Below are 21,329 nucleotides of genomic sequence, written 5' to 3'. Positions count from 1 at the left end.
TATTATGACCTCGCAGTATCGATCAGTTTAGCTTGACGAATGCTGTCAAGACTGCTGCATACGCTGCCGTCGCAGCCAATAGATTGACTGGATCCGTCTTCGCAAATAGTGCTACACCAACTGCAAACAGCAGTATCGACGTCGGGATGACCGCCAACGTCTTCGTCTTCACATCCCCCACAAGCAATATCAGCATCGAGACAACAATGATCATGCCACCAACGAACGCAGAAGCAAATCGTTTCCACGCTAGAACGAACTGTTCTCTTCGCTGTTCACTTGCGAACGCATGCGCGCGAGTTGTGCCTAGACTTTGTCCGAGCGCATTGCTGTGCTCCATGAGCTTCGGGTCGAAAGATCCGAGGAGATCCGCATCGCGGAACAGGCTGCGGTGAGTGCTCGGAACGGTGAGGTTGAGGTCCGGAATTAATGCGCCCTGGAGCTTGGAGCCGCTGCCATTGTCAATACGAGACGCTGCGATATCCTTCACGAATTGGGTAGACCAGCGGTTGGCGTGGATGAACTCGAAGTCACGGAGCGCATTGGCTGGGTGGGGTGTTAGGTAAGCAGGCCAGTGCTGTTAGCGTCAAGGATGACGTACTATACTCATGCAAGGTTCCTCGCATGCGACTCAACTGTTCATCTGTAATGTTTTCTCCCTCGACCTTTTGGATCTCTCGAGCGAGCTGTCGCTGCAGATCGTAGAGTGTAATGGTGTATAAAGGCCGGAAATCGATAACGGAGATGCCGCCTGCGACCCAGTGTCTTGCGGCACCCCGCAAAAAGCGGGTTAGACGCTCATGATAAGGAAGTTCAGCCAGGCCATCAAGACAATTTTCGCGAACAGCTTCTTCATTCTTGCCGTCGCTGCTTATGGAAGAGGAAACAGGGGCTGGCATCGTCGATTTGGACCCCAAAGTCGTGGAAACGACGACCGGTTTAATGTCCCAACGGAGGACTCCTACCGTCATCTACTCCCATGTCGCTATGCCCAAAGTCTGACCGCCATGGGGAGGATGACTTGAGGGCTGAATATTCCGGTCAGCCTAGTCACCCTTTGCAGCTGATGCGTGTGCAGGGTACCTCTGTGAGAGGCTGCACTTTGCGATGCGCACGTGCAATATTGCAGAGCATGGAGATTGGCTAGCCTCGTCGAGGGCCGAGCCCGCAATGCAGCCACATCCCGTTCCCGTCTGCCTTCGCCTGAATCGTCTAGCTGAGGGTAATGTGGCTGCACAACCCCGCAGTGACCACAAATCACAAGCAAGATACCTGTGGGGCGCTGTATGTTAGGAAGAGTGACATGGTGGGCGGCTTACCTTGCATCCCAGCGCATGCATAGCCCGATCTTCAGCCTCGTTGCAAAAACGCCACGAGATAGAGATAAGAACGACCAAACCCTGATGCGGAAGACGCCTGAATTCTCAGGACGAGTCCACAGGTTTGCCTACGCTGAGGTCCGATCTCAAACCAGAATGCTTCAGCCAATATTCGACCTTCTGATCATCATCATACAATACCTCCTGTCAGGATCGCTGAAAGGTGTCAACGTCATGTACCGTAGGTCGCCCAAATTATTGATTTTCATGTGTTCATATTTGACCTCCAGTGTAGAAAATGCCATGCTATGGGCAAACGGCTCGACTCCAATAGAATTGCTGGCTAAGGAGATTGATGATGCCCTTTGCTACAATTCCGATGGCCAGGAGTTCCTACCTGAAGATAAGATAAGGTACTTCACTCAAGAAGAGAAAATCTTATCTGTCATCGGTGACGCAAAGTTGTTCGGGAGTATGGCTGAGCTCATCACTTTTATCTCGAACGAGGCGCCGAGATTATTCCTTATCCTTGTTTTGATGGAGAGTGAACCCCTGGAAGAGCGACTCAAAGACTTCCGAAACGAGAATTTTGTTGATTCTGTGTTGCCGATCAAACTCGACCAAAACTATCTCGCGACAACGTTACGTGTACAAGAGCCAGTCAATCTTACCCGATATTCAGTCTTCACCCAGTGGGGGCGAGAACGGAGACGTTCATTCACGAGTTCTCAATGGTTTTTCACAGCTCCTGTTTTTGGCACATCGAAATTCCATTTGCAGCTCGCTGCGGCACAGAGATTGCCATTTCTGGACGTCGCACCACGACCTGCGAGTAGTGGCTATTTTGGGGAGGTTACCAAAGTTATCATTCACGCCAAACACGTTGATCCATCGGCAAAGCTCTCTGTTTTTCCGTGGTCTCCAAGATCATCGGGCAAGGATAAAATCCCTCTTCCAATAGAAGCCATAGCAGTTGCGGTTAAGAAAACCAAGGAAGGCGACGACGATCCTAAGTTTAGCCGCGCCGCATTTTTCGATAAGGAGGTCAGGAATCTAGACATTCTGCGAAACTACCGCTCACCGCATCTTATCAAGCCAATCGCAGGCTACCAGATCGGCCAAAACAGATGTTTGATGTTTCCTTGGGCAGATGGAGGTAATCTCGGCCGTTATTGGGAGGAGCATCCATCACGTGCTCGAGATAGAACACATGTCCTATGGCAGCTTCATCAATTTGTGGAGATCTGTGGCGCGCTGGAAGAGCTTCATGGAAGCAATTGCCGGCACGGTGATCTGAAGCCTGAGAACATCCTTTGGTTCGATCCTGAAGACAAGCAGGGAGGTACACTGCAGATCGCAGACTTGGGTCTCGCCACCTTCCATGTAAAAGAAGCAAACACAAGAGATCGCAAAGGAATGCCTACCCAGACACCCTCGGGTACTTCGCGATACGAGCCACCTGAGATGGATGCGCAGCGTAATACAGATGAAGCACGATCACGTCAATACGATATCTGGTCCCTAGGATGTGTCGTGTTTGAACTCCTCTTGTGGCTTGCATATGGGCCTAGCGATATCACAATCTTTAGGGACAATACGCCCTACTTTTGGCAGAGGGGAAACAAACGCGAGCATGCCAGATACATAGTCCACGAATATGCCGTTGCGATTATGGAATCCCTGGACACCCAATTCAAGGCCCACTCAGCTTACAAAGATCTTCTTGATCTTGTGCGATACCGACTCTTGGTGGTCAAGTACTCTGAGGATTACAACCTTGTGGCGGACGACTGTCGAGCGAGCGCAGCTAAAGTGCATCAGTGCTTTGAGGGTATTTATCAGAGCTGTGCGCGAAACGAGAAAGACTACCTGACGCCCCTCGAAGAAAGGCTGCAGTATCCCAAAATCGAGCTTCACAGTCAAGCAACTCAGCGAAATGGAGCTCAACACAATGAAGTTCATGAAAAGGATGGCAAACTTGCCGTCCCTGGGCAAAATCCTATCACTAAGCCTACTGTAGAAACAAAGCAGACCCCAGAAGAAACTTCGATTCCAGAACTGGAAGAGAGCTTGACTCATGAAGCATCAGACGATCGAACTTCAGAATTGCCAGTCGAGTTTCGCTTCAATCTCCGCCAGCCAACCTTTCCTCAACATCTCGGCAACCAGAACAGTCAGGCGTCACAAGCCTCCAATCATCAAGAAGTATGTCTGTCTTGACCTCGACTTCCAAGTACATTTAGGACTAGTAAACTAACACAACAGCGATAGTACGTAAGCTTCGCTACTAGCCACGAATAGTCCGAATGCAACTGATCACCTCGACACAGAATGTCAGTCATCCCCTCCAGTCAGCGCATGTAGTTTCATTGACGAAGTGATATCGCCTCAAAACAGATCGTAAGTTTTCCGTGATGACTGTTGGATCCGCTGACAGAGTGCAGTCTGTGAGTACTGGTATTCTCGCGAACCTTAGACGATAGTGACTCACTTGCGCAGAAATCCAGCGTACTAAACGACGACTGGACGTCTCTTCCAGACAACGACTTCGCTGCTGGATATCTCAATATTATAGGACGGAGTCGAATGAGGCCAACACCAAGCAGAGCCGTTGCAGCAACTTGCAATCACGTTTACTCGAACACGTCTGTGGATTTGTTCGATTCAATTTGTGACCTTGCAGCACTACAAGATACAGCGAAAGCCTGCGATCTGTGCAGGTTATTGCTAGAGGCATTGGAACGAAGGAAATTTAAACCACCGGGAAGAGCCAATTTGCGTACTGACGCTGCTCACGTAGGCCTTGCAGATGGGCCTAATCTTCTTTCTCTATATCGTACATTCGGTAAGATGTGGTCTATCTGCCATTGCTATACATCCTTACTTACTCATGCAGATCCGGACATACCAGTTCCCGAAGGCGCACAACTAGGTTTGACACAACTTTTCAATCCAAGCACCCCTGAATTCTTCGCACTTCTGAAGGAATGGATCCGAGTTTGTGACTCAGATCATGACCAGTGTCAGCGTGATAACGTCACACTCACAATGCCGACTCGGCTCATAGAAGTGGGCAAACAGCTTCGCCTCGTCGATACTAGGAACATCGAACCATCGCGATACGTCGCTTTAAGTCACTGCTGGGGCCATCTACAGGAGCACGAAAAGTTCTGCACCTACAAGCGCAATATCACTCAACGCAAGGCAGGGATCCAATTCGACGCACTGCCACGAACATTCCGCGATGCCGTCATTGTAGCACGGGGTATTTCAATGGATTACATCTGGATTGACTCGCTTTGCATCATTCAAGATGATGAAGCTGATTGGCAAAGCGAAGCAAGCAAGATGGAACAGGTTTTCAGTGCTGCATACCTAACTATCGGCGCAAGCTCAGCCAGATCATCGCTTCAAGGTTTCCTTGCTGATCGGCGCCCACGATCTGTGGTGGAAGTCCCGAGTGATACATCGGGTGCGATATATGCTTGTATGGATATTGACGACTTTCATGAAGATGTTGAGCTTTCGCCGCTCAATAGCCGGGGTTGGGTGTTGCAAGAGAGGGCGCTATCCCGTCGCACGGTATTCTTTACGTCCTCACAAGTCTACTGGGAATGTGGGGCTGGCATACACTGTGAAACATTGGCCCGTCTCAAAAAGTGAGTTTGTTTGCAATGGAAACCAAAACATCTCTTTGCCTACCTTGACTAATGCATCTCCAAAGTTCTAAAGCTGCCCTCCTGGGTGACGCTAACTTCCCAACATCTGCCGTGGCTCATTACAAAGACGGGAGACAACTACTCATACAGGACTTATACGAACGATACTCAAGCTTGGCGTTCACCGAACCTGCAGATCGATCCGTCGCGATACTAGGTTTGCAAGAACGACTTTCAAGAACTTTCACTACAAAAGCCGCCCATGGACTATTCGAAGCATATTTCGCCCGAGGTTTGCTTTGGAGACGTCGCGACTGGCAGCGTATGAGGCGCATTGCGCAACCATCAGGTCGCCAGGTGCCCAGTTGGTCGTCACTCTCGAAAGAAGGTAGTATCAAATACATGGATACAACTGATCAATTGAGATTCAAGGAGACTGCATGGGCTACCAACGATTTCAAAAGTCCCTTCACTGTCTCGAAAGGGTCTACAAGCATGCATGAGGTAATAGCCTTCCAGGGGTTGACGAGGAGGATGCATATTCCACAGACGGATATGTTGGTGTACATCAAGTTCGATAGTGATGACGATTTCGAAGTGAACGACCTTCGATGCGTTGTCATTGGAAGGGACAGAAGTGATGGAGAGGAAGAGAGCCCAAAGAGCCACGTGTTGGTGATAAATCAATATCGCCGTCCTAATGGGGGCCACATTTGGGAAAGGGTTGGAGTTGCTTCACTCATCTCCAGTGTCATTGATGAAAAAGGAGAATGGGTAGATATCCATTAGTAGCATGTCTATTGAGCTATACTTGGTCCTCCAAACATCATCTTATCCAAGACACACTATGGTGTTGCCTGCAAGCTATACTTTCAGACTTGCGTCGACTAGCATCATCCCTTCCATAGAGTTGCCATAAGTCATGACACCCCTAGTAACAAGCAGGTCAACGCCTCTGGACGTGCCACGTCAGTCAAGCAGGGGCCCCCTATCTGTTCGCCTTGTCTGTTTCCAGCAATGCGCACCACTCAACACCGCATTCTACGAAATCTGAGGCCATGAACGAGATATCTTCAATCGCAATAGCTAGAGATTGGGATGTGCTGGTTGCCGTTTTTCTTCCTCCTGTCGTCGCCCTGCAGAAAATCGCTCACTGATGTGGCAGCCTGCTGGCGCGTAGTATCTTCTCCGCCAACTTGAAATCTTCCAGTCTTTGCTGATATGTTGGTGGAATCGCAAGCTTTGCCTGCACCTCTCCGTCATCCGAGTGTGCATCTTGCTTCTGTATCTCTTTATCAGCCTGGTCTTTTGTAGCATACGCTGTACTCACACTCCCTGTTTCGTGCGTTTTCGCATCAATGTAGATGATATATATGTTCTTTCTTAGGGAAACACGAAATCTGTCCTTTCCCACCTTCCTTGCAAGGCTGTCCGAAAGGTCTCGAGGATGAATGCGGTCTGTATGTTCCGTGTAGACCGTCACACTCTGATCTTCGCGCACGCATCTCAGTAAGCGTTCAGACATAGTATATCAGGGCTTTACAAAGCACCAAAAATGTAGCGTGGAGAAGGCAGGATGCAAAGTGAAGGCGATGAAAATACGAATGCGCCAAGTGGCGAGCGCTAAGTAAGGTGGTCGCGTCGAAATTGCGGCTGGCCCCTACGCATTATACTTCCCGGACTAAGGAGGCGCGCAAGTTCCGGCTGACCGGGCTATGACGATCGGGGCCAGCTGAACTGCATGCGGCTGTGCTTGACACAACACTTGTTGGATGGCGCACAGACACTTCGCCAATCAAAGCGCATCAGCGTTGCTGTTGTCAAACAGGCGGCATATGCGCTTTGTGTTGTCTGATACAAAAGTCGGTGCCTCGAGGGCGATGGTTAGAGAAGGCTCATAGTGTGACTCAGGCGATAACATCACATGGTGCGACCCTGATGTGACTCAAAATTCGCCCTGTCGAAGGGTTTAGACATTTGTCTCCGTTGTTCACCCGTAAATGTGAATCGGCTAACTTTCATGACGGATGTCATTCTTTTTCCTTGGAAGCGCTTGTGGCGGCATCGGAACAGGAAGGTCCGTCGCTTCAAATACATCGCTTGAAATACAACAAAGATCGCATTTCGGAACATATCAGCTCGCCAAAGCGACAATAAACGAAGTATATATTCTCGAAGAAATTCCAAACACCATTCGCCGTCGTTTAGTATAAGTTGCATTGGTTCCTATCTCAGAGAGGATTCGGTGTGGAGGATGTTGAGGCAGTGCTGCTTTTCAGCTTTGCGCCACCATGCACAGTTCTGGCACCCAGAACCAATCAGAATTCAGGCAGAAAACCAGGTGCACACACAGAACTCCCGTCTTGCGCCCCTGCAAGCAGGAGTTTGGGGGCTTGATAATACTCAAGCGGCTCGAGATGCACGGAATATGAGCCGGTATGTGGGCTTTAAGACCAATCTCAGGCCCTGTTGCTTCCGTTCATGAAACTAATGCTCGGATACGCTACCTCCACGATTTACCGCTTCTTATTACCTGTCTCTATTTCGAACTCACTTCCCGGATGTCGAGAGGGCTAATTGGTTCGATGTGGTTTGTGCCATCACACATCTGAGTACCAAGCACAGGACATGACAGCTTCGAGCTATGGATCCACTCACAGTGCTGGAGGCAGGGCATCACCCACAGGCTACAGGCATCGAACCAGCCGATGGAACTTGCAACGTTCCGCGATCACGTGTTCAACGACAGACAATACCGGTATCAAATTCGGGTCTTCTCAGTCCTCGATTCGGTAGGCCACTGTACTTCGGAGAGAACGAGTTTAGCGGTGGCCCTGACATAACCATTGACGATGGGAAAGGGAAGAGTCGTCCGGTCGATGAAGGCGACTATGATAGGAGACCCATCCCGGCATCGGAAAGCAGACGAAGCGAGGACGAGTCTTCCGTTCACAAAGTCAAGGATCTGGGCTTTGAGGCTGCTGCGGCAAATTTTTCGGCACTTTTCCACACACCCAGCGGTTGCGACTCGGTGATGTCCTCTCCTCTCGAAGCGCTTTTTGAAGAGCGGAGATTTCGTCGCTCTTCTCGATCACGGGATCCACTAGAGTCCGGATGTATCTTGTCTGACCTTCAAAACAAAGTTGAAGGATCTATGGCTTGGAGTCAGCTCGATAAGGAAGAATTTTTGCCACTTGATTCCTTTGAAACCATCTTAGATGCTAAGGCGATCGCATTGCTCTTGGACGAGACTTACAATTTCGCAACGAGTGAAGAGTTGAAGAAGAAGTTTGAGAGTATAGTGAACCCAATATCGGGACGAAGTCGGCGACGTACCTTGGGTATCTTGGTCCTGATGTCACAAGTTGCACATATTGAGCACTTCATCCGAGAGGACATTTGGGACGATGACCTACCCCTCGAACGCTCAGCGGGGAGCGTTATGGGATGTGTCAGAACTCGTAACTCAGAGAATGACAAGCTGATGGAGAACTGGAGTAGAATTGACATCAACTCCTTCTGCTCCTTCCAGAAGATGTTCTTCGTCCCCTTCTTTGATATACAGGAACACCGGCTGTGTTCTTACGAGCTGGATTCAAATATCAGACTTCCTTGGAAGAAATACGAACACAAGACTAATGGAGGATTTGGTGTTGTTCACAAGGTTGAAATCCACCCAAGTCACCACAACTTTACAGGATCAAATGTTAGTATCCGTATTGTGCTGTTTTTTCTCAAGCAAGTCTAACACCTTTAGTCTTCGGTCAAACCAGTGTTCGCATTGAAAGCTATAGAGGCAGGGGATCACAAGGCGTACAGAGATGAGCTTGCTGCACTTGAAAAGACCTGTGCTCAGGTGCAGAGAGAGAAGCACCTGATTAAGCTCTTGCTCACGTTTCGACACGGAGATAAATTCTACCTTCTTTTCGAATGGGCGGACGGTAATCTCGGTGAATTCTGGGAAACTCATCGTACCAGGCCACCTACGTTGTTGGACGAGCGATGGGCAGCAAAACAATGTCTCGGCCTTGCGAGGGCAGTCAGTAGGATTCACGGGCTTACTACATGGCAAAAGAATGGCCGATCATCCTCGTTTGGATCACTCAACGACGCTGAGCGTGACTGGGGAAGGCATGGGGATATCAAGCCCGAGAATATCCTCTGGTTTCAAGAATATGAAACTGATCACGATCTTCTCGTGATTTCCGATCTTGGACTTACACGCTATCATTCGCAATCTTCGAAGTCTCTCGTCCCCCGTTCACGTATTGACGGGTGCAGTTACGCTTATCGACCACCCGAGTTGGACATAGAGGAGAGGATCTCACAAAAGTACGATATCTGGTCTTTGGGCTGCGTCTTTCTAGAGTTCGTCGTCTGGTACCTCCAAGGCTATGATGAAGTTGAATCCTTCAGTCTACAAAGAGAAGATGAAGATCTGGTGATCTATGAAGGAGTCAAAATCGACAAGTTTTTCAATATTGCGAAATCGGAAGATGGACAACGGAAACCGCAGGTCAAACAAGCCGTAAAAGACGTAAGACCACCGAGAATCTGGAGATTAACTATACTGATCGCTATCCAGCGCCTGAGAGAGTTGAAAGACCTCAGCACAGAGACTACGTTCGCGAGAGAGTTGCTTGATGTCATTGGAGATAAGATGCTCCGATGCACGCCGGATCGACGAGAAAAGATCGACGTTATCTGCACCGACCTCTCCAAGATTCTGGACTCAATCTTGAAAGCGAATAATCCCGAAGATTTTACACGTCTTTCACCAGATCATTCGCGAGATCTGGCTTATATTCGACGAGACGACTCTGCACCCTCTTTGCGTGCGCCGGCGAATATAAGCCTGTTTGAAGAAGCGCGCGAATCGGCTGCTGATGATCATGATCTCATAATGGGGGATGATAGCGATCCCGGACTGCTCATGCGCACAAGATCTCGGAAATCGAGACGAGAGGATGTTGAGCAAAGCAAGGTTCATAAGGACCTCGCACCAAGCACACTTGAAAAAAGTGTTTCGAAAATACCTGCAGAGATCGTAACAACAGCAGTGACGCGTAAAGAGACGAAAGACCAATTCCTACAGGTAGTATCGCAACCAGAACACACAGAAGCATCGCGCGAGGATGCCGCTGGCATCGATATACTAAGTCGGTCTCTTCCGACAACCGAACCGAACAATAAGAAGCACCGTATCAGCCAGAAGTTAAAAAAGTGGTTCCGAGAACCCCTGGTTAAGCTTAAGCGGATGTTGAAAGGGTGAAGAAACAATCCGGACCAGCAGGACGTCGTCATACGAACTGGACTTTGGTGATGAAAAAGCTTCTCGGATTGTTATTGTAGTGATGTTCAGTAACAAGCACTGCTCCAAAGAATCGGCCACAGACGATCCCGCAACGCTATCACATCGGCTCGAAACAAAGCCCTCATATACTTCCCAGCAAGCCTCACCACTTCGCAAAATCATTCCGTACTTCAAGGCTCCATTATATCGGTAGCCATCGAATGCATTCAATCGTCCAAGCTGATCTTGCTTCGAGGACGTATCTAGTATTATGGTTGTTGAGAGTTCCGAAACACTGAATACCGAACTCTTGCCCTTTGTGGGCCACTTAATTGCGATATAACCGGCTTGTCGCATGCCTGCTGCCATGGTCACTTTCCATATTGACGACCTAGCTACCCACCACTCCGAAAAGTTCTTCGATATAACAAACCCAACTTACACATCGTTTCCAATAATGCTGTGGGTCGAAGTGCAGGGAGGGTCTACTATGCTAGGCCTCAACGGCAAGGAGATTAAAGCAAGGATGGCAACGAACAATACTTCAGGAATACGACTTGGTACCATTCCAAAGTTCACTCGCTTTCTTGGGTGCAGACCCTGCCGTGCCACCTGTATTTTAAGACAGAGCAGGTACGACTATGTCTCACATCAGAAACACTTTCCTCGCAAATTTCATGATGGGATTCATGAGCCTCTTCATCACACTTGGCTTGGCTGTGCCCTTCAAAAACCACCCATACACCGATGACCAAGCTTCGTTTCCGCCACTCTCGAGAACGTCGCCATGGCATGGAATTATTCGGTCAATCTGCCATTCCGCGACCTTCTTCGCATCGCGTCGCATCAAAGTGTAGTCAACAGTCGCTATGTAGTACACGAGGCGCTTCGCCCATATCGATCGAGGATGTGCGCGCTTCGCAAACTCGCGCGATAGCGGACCTTGGTCTGACGAGCTGGGATGGTATTGCTGACATTCGGTCAGTGTCCGTACTCTATATTGCATGTGGGCGCAAACATACCTCTGTACATGGCAGGTTCATCATGAGATCTGACTGTATCAATGTCTTGGTTGGCTTATGGTACCAAGCGACACAGTATGTAATGAAACCCTCGAATAGCACGGTCTCGAAGTCTTGCGCAAAGTCGAACTGGTCTTCCGGACTTGTCCGCCAGTCTTTATAGATATAATTCCAATTCACGTCCTTTCTCATGCTATCTAGTCCCGGAACTCCGATAGTCTTTGCCTCTGGCCATGCATCGACGTAGTCTTTGACGTACATGTGATGGCCCAGGTCACTCGCAATGAGGTGGACGCCGCCCAGTCGATCAAGCTTGTCGCGCACCGCGTCCTCCAACTGTATGGGATTGAGAAGCAGTATTCGATTGTCGTGTAGTCGGATGGCTGTGGCTCGATTGCCTACCGCAACGAATCTGCGATACCCGAACGGCGCGAAGCGGTTGAATGGCGTGGAGAAGGTGGTGATCGTCGGCGCGATATCGCGGATCTTCAGCCCGGCGGAAGGCATGCTTGTATCGCGGTTTGTTGACGCCGAAGTCGCTTGGACGTTGTGATTTCCCTTGTCCTGGGGGTATCGATGATTACTTCCGATTGTTCTCGCCGGCGTTGCTAGGACGTGACGCGCGCATTGGATGCAGCGCACTTCATGATGTCGTCATGACGCTTAGCACTTTGTCGAACGGCTGCACCGTCTCAATTACCGTCTTGTGATCTCACAGATCCCTGGAGCACATCCAGGAGTGGTTGCGCATATCGCCAGATCGCATGGAGCGCGGTGATCCTGTGTGCGCTTCATTGCGGTTGACTATGGTCTGGGCCGCTCTCAGGGTCGCGTCTGTCGCGTCTGCCCAATCTGCTGATCGCGTCCCGCTAGCCGGCCGATCAGACTTCGCCCTCGACTTTTGACACCTACCGTTTCGCGTGCTAGAGCGCTGCCTTTAGGACTAAGACCTTCTCTACACTCTTGTTGTTGAGCCCCTACCGTCCCGCACCTGGACGCGACACCATGGCAGACTGCGCCGGCAGTCGCGAGCTTGACTAGGACGACTACTTTCGTCGAGGCGTCGGTCTAACGCAAGGTAGAATCGCAGAATTGCTTTCTCAGCGAGACATGTCACATACTCTGTTGCGATGGCGAATTTAGCCAGGTTTTGTGGCGGAATGTTGCCAGCATGGTTGGCGAAAGGACTGTCGTGTTGGATGCTGAGACCTCAGTCGGACCGGCGTTTGAGCCATCCACGCCAACGCCAAATCCGCTGCACGTCTCAGCAATCCCGACGACTGTTGGTGTCCATCAGCTTCTATCTTATATACAATCAGGTCGATTGTCTTTACATTCCTTTGTATGTAGCAAACAGACTACTGTATATAAGCAGTTGTCTTATCTCTTGTAGGCAGTATCACTTCATCTTTTCTTTCTCTGCTCTATCTGATAACGACCACGTATATACCTTTGATCACTTTTGTGTAGTTATGTCAGGCAATGAGAAGCGTCTTCCACCCCTCGGGTCATCAATTCAGAAGAACAAGGTAATTTGCACCCACTACAAACCTCAAGCGCCATCCGGACGCCGTAGCACAGGTGGACATCGCGACACTTGAAATCCATCATGTCATCTATATTCTTTCACTGTGGTTTAAGAGATCATTCTATTGAATCTGAGACATTTCGAGGCCCATGTAGCCACAGGCGACATTTGAGTCGTAATCGCGATGGCAAAGGAACGATTCCAATTGTGTAAGTGAAATTGAACTGCGCACAGGTCGAGTGAGAATAGAGCGACAGTCAAACGTTTTCAGTGAAGTGCGATCATCATAGTGGCGTCGGCACATTATCGCCTCCTATGGTCTCCCTCCCACTATATAACCTTCTCCTCTCTCTACCAAGCTAGACAATATGCTCCACCGATCACTAGTCATTTCAACTGCAATACTGTATTCCAGATATACCTTGCCAACTCTCACGATGACGGAATTCCAAAGGATGTAAGTCTCTCGTCCGCAATGCTATGTTCATGTTCTCAACTCTCGTAGCACCGAGCACAATCTTGCTACCTCACCCTTCCTCGACCTTCCTGGTGAGGTGCGAAACAGGATCTACGAGTTCACTTTGGGCGGCAACATATGGAATATCGATGCGAAAGGACGTGCGATCAATCTTACACCTAAAGCTAATCGGAACGACCACCGGGATTTGCTCCTCGTCTGTCGTCAAATATACAGTGAGAGCCGCGTCTTGCCATGGTCACTCGGTTCATTCAAGTGCTTCCATGGGGTCAGATATCTTCGCCGCTGGCTTGCCAAGTTTCCGCCTGAATTTCGCAGGGCTATCACGTTCATCATCCTCTTGGGAAGCAACCAATCCGGAGCTCCTCCTTTGAAAGACGAACAGCTGGAGCAGGCATAGACCACCAGATCCAATCTCAACCTCGAGGACTTCCCCGGAATCAGGAGACTCCAGGTACAAGTCCTAAAACCTGTCTCTACTACAAAACTCCGGCAAATGGTTATGATAAAACCGCGTGAGCATATTGTAGGCAATGTCTGTGTGACATGGGTACATTCTAAGTACGCTGAATCAAGGTTGACAATGCCGGCGTGATAGAAAACCCGTTAAGCAGTCTCAATATGTGGGATTCGAGTATACCGGTTTTTGAACTGCGAAAAGGTATGAGCAGAGTATCTAGCCTTTCAAGAGAAACAGAGTTTACATAGCTTAGATCGCAAGGAATACGAACTTTCGAAACAATCAATTGGGATATCTTTTATCGTTATTGAATATGATATATCGAAGTAGTGTTGCCATCAACAAGGCGAATGCCATGCCTCTAAATCTACGTTCCAGGTCAGCAACAGTACACAATAGTTGTAGAAGAGCTAGAATCGAGCGGGCTTTTGCCATCTTTCAGTTCATGTGTTATGTGTGCTAATGATCATCAATGCTGCATGATACTGTCATTAGTTGGACCAGAAGCATGAACGTGATATATTAGCTTATTATCATTGTCACTTTATTTAATCTTCCTCTATCACGCGATGGGTGCGTAGAAGCTAAACTTTCCCTTGGGATCATACTTCTTTTTGAGAGCTTTAAGCTTCTTCTGCCTCCAGCTCTCATGGCCATACCAGGCCTCCGGTCCTTCATTACCGTACGCATAGTTGACGTAGGTGTGTAGGTCCTGCGATCCGGTTCCCTCAAGAATGATGTCGCGAAGCTGAGTGCCAAGCTTTTTGACCGCTTCGTCCTCTGCCTTGCCAGTAGAGTTATAGATGATCAAAGGTGCAGCGAGGGTGGTCGCATCGCGGAAGCCGTATGCGCTAGCATCGTTGTCGCGGAAGCGAACACCGGCACTGGCGTAGTTTTCAAACATGAAAATGGAGTTATAATATGGGTTTTCGGCACCTTTGATGGCTGAGGAGTAAACATCCCAGGCCTTTCGCTGTGCAGTGACGTTGTAGGAGGTTATGTAGATGGGAAAGCGAGGGTTGTTGAAGCCGAAATCCTGGCATGGAGGCGACTCGAGCGCGATACCAGTCCACTTTGCCAGATCCTTGTAGGTGCCGGACTCAGGTATAGCAGCGAGAGGACCAATGTCGTGAAAGGGGGCCGTGTACTTGGTGTCGACAGTAGTCACACCCTCTTGAACGATGAAGATGATGATCACTGGCTGCTTTCGTGTTAGCTGCGGAAATCATGAGTGCTCGTCAATCATCTTACCCCCTCAGTGCTGTACCTTGCATCGTTCTGCCAGTAAGTCCAATCATGGATGTCATCAGCCTGCTTTCCATCCTGCACGATGTATTTGTTGACAGCATCGTAAACCTCCTCTACCTTATCACCGCTGAATACGATAGTCTCGATCGCCCAATCGTAATGTGTGACATCGTAAACCTTGGAGGTAACAGACGTGACAACACCGAAGTTGTGTCCAGCGCCTTGCATACCCCACCATAAGTCTGACTTGCTGTCGATTGTCTTCAAGTCGCCATTTGCAAGAACAACATTCATCGAAAGAAACTGGTCGGCAATCAGGCCGTAGCGACCCTGAAACCACCCGTGACCACCACCAAGGGCGGGTCCCAAATAACTGACGCATTCGCAGCATCCAGTCACTAAGCATTGTTAGATCATGACAGGATGACCATGAGTGCGAAAACTGAGCTTACCAGTCTGCTTCCCAGCGGCCAAAAGAGCATCCGTCATGTTCTTCACGTTGATACCGCCGCCTACAGTCACCGACTTTCCGTCCTTGGCGATAGAGAAGGAGTCTAATTGAGGAAGATAGATCTCAATACCATAGTCCATCTTTCCCAAGGTTGTGAGTGTCCCATGGTGGCCGTTGTAGGTGAGGAATGGAATGTTGAAGTCGTTGGCAAACTTGACCTGCAGCACATGGCATTAGATGTGTTCTTGCCTGTTTATACACAGATACGCCCATCGCAAAACTCACAATCTTTTGAACATCCTTCTCGGTACCTGGAGCGATTACCACGTTGGGCGTGGGAGCCTCCAGATTGGACCATCGAGTTGTGTAAGTAGCGAACTCCTTGGTGCCCGGTAAATAGATTTTGGCGTTGGCGGAAAGGTACGGCGCCAGTGCATTCACGTCGACGCCTGACGCAGGGGTCCTGGAAAAGATGTCGAACGCCGAAGTAGGACCTGCTGAAACGATTGGCGCGAATGAGGTCAAGATCCAGCCTGCAACAGCCAATGGTGTCAGGACGCTTGGATACATGGCGCTGGTATGGCTCTGCCAATTAATGCGAGGTACAAATGCAGGCTACCAATGTGCTGAAGTGGCTCAAGCCTTCTCAAATAAAACAAAATAACTGATCGAGGGCGAAAAGCACCATGCTGAATGAGGAAGACTTCCGCACCGCCTTACGGAGGCCTTATTTTCAGGGTCCAGACGTCGTGGAGGCGGGACAGCATAGATTGAAGCATGCAGCTGAGGTTACACAATTGGTGCGAATCCGATCCTACGAGGGTCTTGAAGATTTGCGAGTCGTGCGCCTGCATATTGTCGAGCGAACTGGTAGGTTCCCCCGTGAGGTCCGGCATTACTGCGATTGGCTCGGCGCTCGGACAAGATCCCGCGAGCCGCACCGCCAACCGCGTGCGCAATAATAGCCGCTTTCCCCGGGCTATTGCCTGCGCGGCGGTCCTGTCCTGCTCAGACAGCCCCGTAGCTTGAGCAGTTCACATACCTGCCCTGAGATACGGGTTTTGCCTTCTGCCGACCTTGCCGCCGGCAATTGACTGCGCCATGCGACCACGCGTCTCGTGCTTCTCAGGACTGCATCAGTATTTCGAAAGTCGACGGAGAACTGAACGAATACACTTCGGATGCTTGAATTCGCGCAGAGTAGTACGCAAGTCATGTAGGAGACATCTCGGGTTCAAGAGCATCAAAATACAAGTGCCTAGGTATGATGTCTCGCGGCAAGGACGGATCCAAGAACACGGTCTTTTCTCCATGCAAAACCTGGTTTCCCGGCCAGTCGCTCGTCGAATTCAACAGGGTTTACTAATAGAGGTCATTGCCCGCTTTGATATCGTATTCGCTGACGCGCCTTCACGATCTGCTCCGCATTTTCGATATACCGCATGTCAAGCCAACAAATTTGCGGTTAAGTTAACTACGCCTTGCATAGGGTCGGCCCGCAAACTCAAGCTTGGCGGTAAATGTGACTCCGGATCACAGAGATGCAATTAGCTTAAGGATATGCTCATTCAACTAGTGTTTGTGGCTTATCGCGAACACGGGGAGGTAAAGGATATATATCCGGTGCCGTCGCAATGCTCTCCGACCTAGTTCGATTCTGGAGATCAATGGCATTACTGCTGCTGAGTTGTGACCGAGCACGCTATTCCAGAAAGTGTCGTCATGGGTGTTGTGGAACTGTGGACTCTTTACGCATTCGCCGTCTCTTTCACGTTTTTGCGCACATACGCGAGGATCTCAGCGGTAGGCTATCGCCAACTTCAAGTTGACGACTATCTCGTATGGATTGCGATCGTGAGTAACTAGAATCATTCTTAACTATTTGTCGAGCTCTGCTAACGGCCTCATCGCCAGCTCATTTATACAGCTCAGTGCAGCCTTGGGTACAGCCTAGGGGTATATGTTCATGGTTTCGCAAATGATGGCATGACACCTCATGAGCGCAGTGCGCTTTCGCGAGACGATCCCGAGTATGGCATGAGGTATTTTAAGAGCCAGTGCAAAGTGCCAAAGGTGCAACAACATTCTTTCTTGTAGCTAATGTGATTGCAGGGTTACCGGATCTAAAATCCAAGTAGCAGGATGGACGACCGCCGCATGTCTGCTTTGGTCACTCAAGCTTTGCGTCGCACTTTTCTACCTTCGTCTTACAGTATGTGTGTTCATCGCATCTTATGCACGAGCTTAGACTGACGATCATTACATAGAACGGTCTCTATAAGTATACGACCCGCATTTGTGTCGCCTTCGTTTTCATTGTCACTAGCTTCATCGCCGTAATCTTCACGATCTATCTTTCCTGCCGGCCTTTTCACCATTACTGGCAAATCAATCCGGATCCTGGAAATGCATGTACAGCAGCGGTATCGAAGAATCTCATTTGGGTAACGTTCGTTTTCAACGTACTCACTGACATATACCTGCTGTTGATACCAATGCCGATGTTATGGAAGTCGAGTATGAAGAGATACAAGAAGATAGCGGCCATGATAGTACTTGGCGCTGGCATGCTGGTGATCGTGTGCGCGGTAGTTAAGAGCTTCTATCTCATCAGTGTAAGAAACTCTCCACTGAACGATGTTTTCGCGATAATGACATTGGCTGCCCTCTAGGATCCCCATAACAGCGCCGAGCTCACAGCTTCTTGGGGCACGCGTGAAACTTTTATTGCCATCTTTACCACAAACCTGCCTATGATCTTTCCCCTACTCAAGAACTGGTTCGCCCCGTTCTTGTCCAGTACGATCGGATCGAGCAATTCAAAGCCACAAAAGCCGCCTCCAGGCAGTGATTTTAGAACCATAGGTGGTGGCTTGGGAGACGGTGGCTTAGGTGTCGCCAGAATCAGCCGAGCGGCACCACACGAGGCGCGCCACAACATTACAGATCTGACTTTTGACAACGAAAGCGAAGAGCATATTCTGAACGAAGAGGACTTAAGGCTTGAACACATCCAAGGGGCTACTAGTGAACAGCAAGGGAAGGATATCATTGTCGTGACAGATCAGTTCAACGTTAAGTCTGAACACCGCAGCAATGCACAGAGCAAGGAGTAATTCCAGGTCATGTAGCGTATATGACAAGAACCAATATCTCCTGCCATAATCTTGTTCTACCTAACTCGCTGTAACATTAGTTGCAAGAGGCTAGTCAAGCCGCGTTGCCGCGTTAAGAAGACGTGATTCAATGGGAACCATGCATCATGAGGCTCACTCAAAAGGGGCACAAGGATGCTGGGCGGCCGCTGCCAACATGATGCTTGGTCATTCACGACATGATAGTGTTTGCGGACTATGGACTTCGATTGATCTTGCAAAATCGTCTCATATTGCTTGATCTATATGCTCCACCAGCCGTTCCAATGCTGTCAATTAATCGCACATCTTTCCAACTCGTTTGTGAAATAAGGAGTCCGAGCGAATGTTGTGATCAATCCTAGGGGCAGATACACGTGGTTCCCTCCTAAAAGTCCAATCTCTTAGCAGGTTGCGATGCAAGATTATGAGCTAGGAACTTACAACTCTGCAGCCATTTGTGATAGAGCAAGTGTTGCCGGGCGGTCGAACGGGGCCTCGTTGAGCGTCACGTGCGACATATTGCGAGTTTGGCACAGCCAGTGCTACACTGAAGAGAGCGAGTGTTACAAGAGCGAACTTCATTTTGACAGTTGATTGGAAGTAGCTTGATGAAAGGGGTAGTTGAGGGCAGTATCGAATGTATGATAACATTTGTACTTTATATACTTGAATGCCACTACGAGTCAGGAACTGGCCTCAATCCTCTCCGTCAGCACTACGTAGGGTTTAAACCCCAGCCTTGTTCTTTTCATGTACACGACTTATGGATATCGTGAAGAATGACTACTCTGCGGCCCTTCTTATGACATTATTTCCGATTTTGGCATTGCGGAACGAGTTCACTCCGCGGTCCGATTCAACTTAGTCACGATGTTGTACGTTTGTACATCGCCCACATTGTTCCTCTGAATAATGAGGCAATGCCAAAACAGAACTCGAACTCAGCTCATCCCTTGGAGTGAGCCTTTAGCATTCGATTTGTTTCGTCCAGTTACGATGTATTCTTCGGCGTGGTTCAATCCCCTCGGTCGCCCAGCGCTAACTTGCTGCGTTCTCTCTATACTAGCAGCATTGTCCTGGTCACAGCTCCATTTATCCATCCCCAGGCTGCAGTATAACGACGCGTATTCGGTACGAATACTCTCCTTCGACCCTTTGATGATCTACATAATAGACTTCGTGCCAAAATATGAGAGAAATCATCTCCTTCAGGCTGGGTATGTCGTTACCCGAACATGAGCTCATGACATGTTGACATCGAACAGCGAGAATCTGTTTATGAGATCAACAGTCGGTATCGGGAACAGCTCAGCTATCTCGAATGAGCGAACAAGTTCCACTGCTGTCTTGAACAGCTCAGACCCGGTAGTCCAGCGAATCATATCTCGTGCCTCCTCTTTTCAAGGCTATACGTCTTTGGAAGATCACGAACCACTTCAGATGACTCGATATTCCGCCGGCCAAGAATTCAAACCTCACTGGGATCATAGACAATTTGAGCCAGTGCCAGAGAACGAGACGCAACGTATTACAACCTTTTTCGCCATTCTTGAGGCAACTTGCGAGACGTGCGGAACGAGATTCCCAGATTTGAGAATTGATTGGTCGAAAGAGGATACGAGGTGGTGTCAGTTTGTTGATTGTAATGACCATGAAGGCGTTACTATACGACCCATTCCAGGAAATGCTTTGTTTTGGAAAAACCTCGATAACGCTGGGGCTGGCGACCCAAGAACCCTTCATGCTGGGCTTCCACCTATAGCAGGAGTCAAGACTGGGTTGGACATCTGGACGCATACCCCACGGTTAATTGAGTAGCGCTTCCTGTAGTGGCCGAACCATGTACTAGCCCTTGCACGTGTCTCTGCCCCAATCTACCTGATCTATCTTGCTCGATTATGAATCGAGCTCTTGTTCTGATTACTTTCACTTTCGCGACCAAAGACTCGGAATCACACGAGATCTAGGCATTCGTTGTGCAATCCGAAGATTTTCGGTAGCAGATGGAGATTCCTGGACGGCCCAAGTCGGCCATGCCGGGGCTAGAAGGCAGTAACAGGACTCAATCTAAGCCACAATGAGTTCTCACATGCCCGTTCATCGGTCTCGTTGTCAAGTTTATCTGATGAGGTCAGGGATATTTGCTTGACTGCAGACGGACAGTGGTTTCAAGAGCAGCTTGGCGATCATATTGACTCTAACGGGCTAGACTGATGGAGTGGTAGCAGCATTGATCATCAAAACAGATCTGCGTATGATGATGCCTCTATACTACTTGCTTCCAAGCATAACGGCAAAAGTATTGTATCATCTCGCGTGGATATGTCGGTGATGCGACTTCACCTCTGGCTCACCATCACCTTTCTAACTGGAGTCGCCGTGCTCTTACACGACCTTCTACTATCTCTTGCGGACCATCAACACGCTATGCAGACAATTAGATAGCACAGCAATAGCAGGTTAGGTTAGCTAACGATCACGAAAGATTCTTAGTAGAAGTGAATCCTGCGCATTTATGTAGACTCGGCGGTTTACGTGTCCGTGTTGAGGCATGATAGGATGGCGATGACGATCCGATGGACGCCAAAAGTGGCATGAATCTGGCTCAAAAGGTGAACAGGCTCTTGTGCTACGAGGTCTCAAGGGATATCCAGGACTCCCCAGCACGATTGAAGTCTACACAGTATTTTGCGAATTTCAATCGATGTTGCCGGTCGGATATAACGTGTGCGAT

The 21,329-nt window shown here is 49.2% G+C and overlaps 8 protein-coding genes across 8 annotated transcripts; 5 read left to right on the top strand and 3 right to left on the bottom strand.

Moving 5' to 3' along the window:
• Positions 1 to 22: 22 nt before the first annotated feature.
• On the bottom strand, positions 23 to 899 carry J4E82_009873 (uncharacterized protein; the record flags this gene model as incomplete). The annotated part of the gene is made up of 2 exons (XM_051736094.1): positions 23 to 546; positions 602 to 899. 2 exons carry the CDS (start codon positions 897 to 899, stop codon positions 23 to 25), a joined length of 822 nt encoding a protein of 273 aa, XP_051584168.1.
• A 576-nt stretch (positions 900 to 1,475) lies between these two features.
• On the top strand, positions 1,476 to 4,251 carry J4E82_009872 (uncharacterized protein; the record flags this gene model as incomplete). The annotated part of the gene is made up of 4 exons (XM_051736093.1): positions 1,476 to 1,560; positions 1,615 to 3,524; positions 4,120 to 4,164; positions 4,216 to 4,251. 4 exons carry the CDS (start codon positions 1,476 to 1,478, stop codon positions 4,249 to 4,251), a joined length of 2,076 nt encoding a protein of 691 aa, XP_051584167.1.
• Positions 4,252 to 7,622: 3,371 nt separating this feature from the next.
• J4E82_009871 (uncharacterized protein) lies at positions 7,623 to 10,250 on the top strand (the record flags this gene model as incomplete). The annotated part of the gene is made up of 3 exons (XM_051736092.1): positions 7,623 to 8,684; positions 8,736 to 9,515; positions 9,564 to 10,250. The coding sequence occupies 3 exons, from the start codon at positions 7,623 to 7,625 to the stop codon at positions 10,248 to 10,250; spliced, it is 2,529 nt and encodes an 842-aa protein (XP_051584166.1).
• A 667-nt stretch (positions 10,251 to 10,917) lies between these two features.
• J4E82_009870 (uncharacterized protein) lies at positions 10,918 to 11,800 on the bottom strand (the record flags this gene model as incomplete). Its single annotated transcript, XM_051736091.1, has 2 exons — positions 10,918 to 11,241; positions 11,294 to 11,800. 2 exons carry the CDS (start codon positions 11,798 to 11,800, stop codon positions 10,918 to 10,920), a joined length of 831 nt encoding a protein of 276 aa, XP_051584165.1.
• A 1,458-nt stretch (positions 11,801 to 13,258) lies between these two features.
• On the top strand, positions 13,259 to 13,699 carry J4E82_009869 (uncharacterized protein; the record flags this gene model as incomplete). Its single annotated transcript, XM_051736090.1, has 2 exons — positions 13,259 to 13,278; positions 13,327 to 13,699. The coding sequence occupies 2 exons, from the start codon at positions 13,259 to 13,261 to the stop codon at positions 13,697 to 13,699; spliced, it is 393 nt and encodes a 130-aa protein (XP_051584164.1).
• A 622-nt stretch (positions 13,700 to 14,321) lies between these two features.
• On the bottom strand, positions 14,322 to 16,028 carry J4E82_009868 (uncharacterized protein; the record flags this gene model as incomplete). Its single annotated transcript, XM_051736089.1, has 4 exons — positions 14,322 to 14,960; positions 15,011 to 15,405; positions 15,460 to 15,676; positions 15,744 to 16,028. 4 exons carry the CDS (start codon positions 16,026 to 16,028, stop codon positions 14,322 to 14,324), a joined length of 1,536 nt encoding a protein of 511 aa, XP_051584163.1.
• Positions 16,029 to 17,180: 1,152 nt separating this feature from the next.
• On the top strand, positions 17,181 to 18,574 carry J4E82_009867 (uncharacterized protein; the record flags this gene model as incomplete). The annotated part of the gene is made up of 5 exons (XM_051736088.1): positions 17,181 to 17,312; positions 17,373 to 17,500; positions 17,571 to 17,670; positions 17,726 to 18,073; positions 18,131 to 18,574. The coding sequence occupies 5 exons, from the start codon at positions 17,181 to 17,183 to the stop codon at positions 18,572 to 18,574; spliced, it is 1,152 nt and encodes a 383-aa protein (XP_051584162.1).
• Positions 18,575 to 19,753: 1,179 nt separating this feature from the next.
• On the top strand, positions 19,754 to 20,413 carry J4E82_009866 (uncharacterized protein; the record flags this gene model as incomplete). Its single annotated transcript, XM_051736087.1, has 2 exons — positions 19,754 to 19,812; positions 19,861 to 20,413. The coding sequence occupies 2 exons, from the start codon at positions 19,754 to 19,756 to the stop codon at positions 20,411 to 20,413; spliced, it is 612 nt and encodes a 203-aa protein (XP_051584161.1).
• Positions 20,414 to 21,329: the final 916 nt, after the last annotated feature.

The sequence above is a fragment of the Alternaria postmessia genome (genome assembly GCF_024291825.1).
Source record: "Alternaria postmessia strain BMP 2775 chromosome Unknown scaffold_103, whole genome shotgun sequence".
Classification (NCBI taxonomy): Eukaryota; Fungi; Ascomycota; class Dothideomycetes; order Pleosporales; family Pleosporaceae; genus Alternaria; species Alternaria postmessia.
This window is presented reverse-complemented; position numbering and strand designations above follow the sequence as displayed.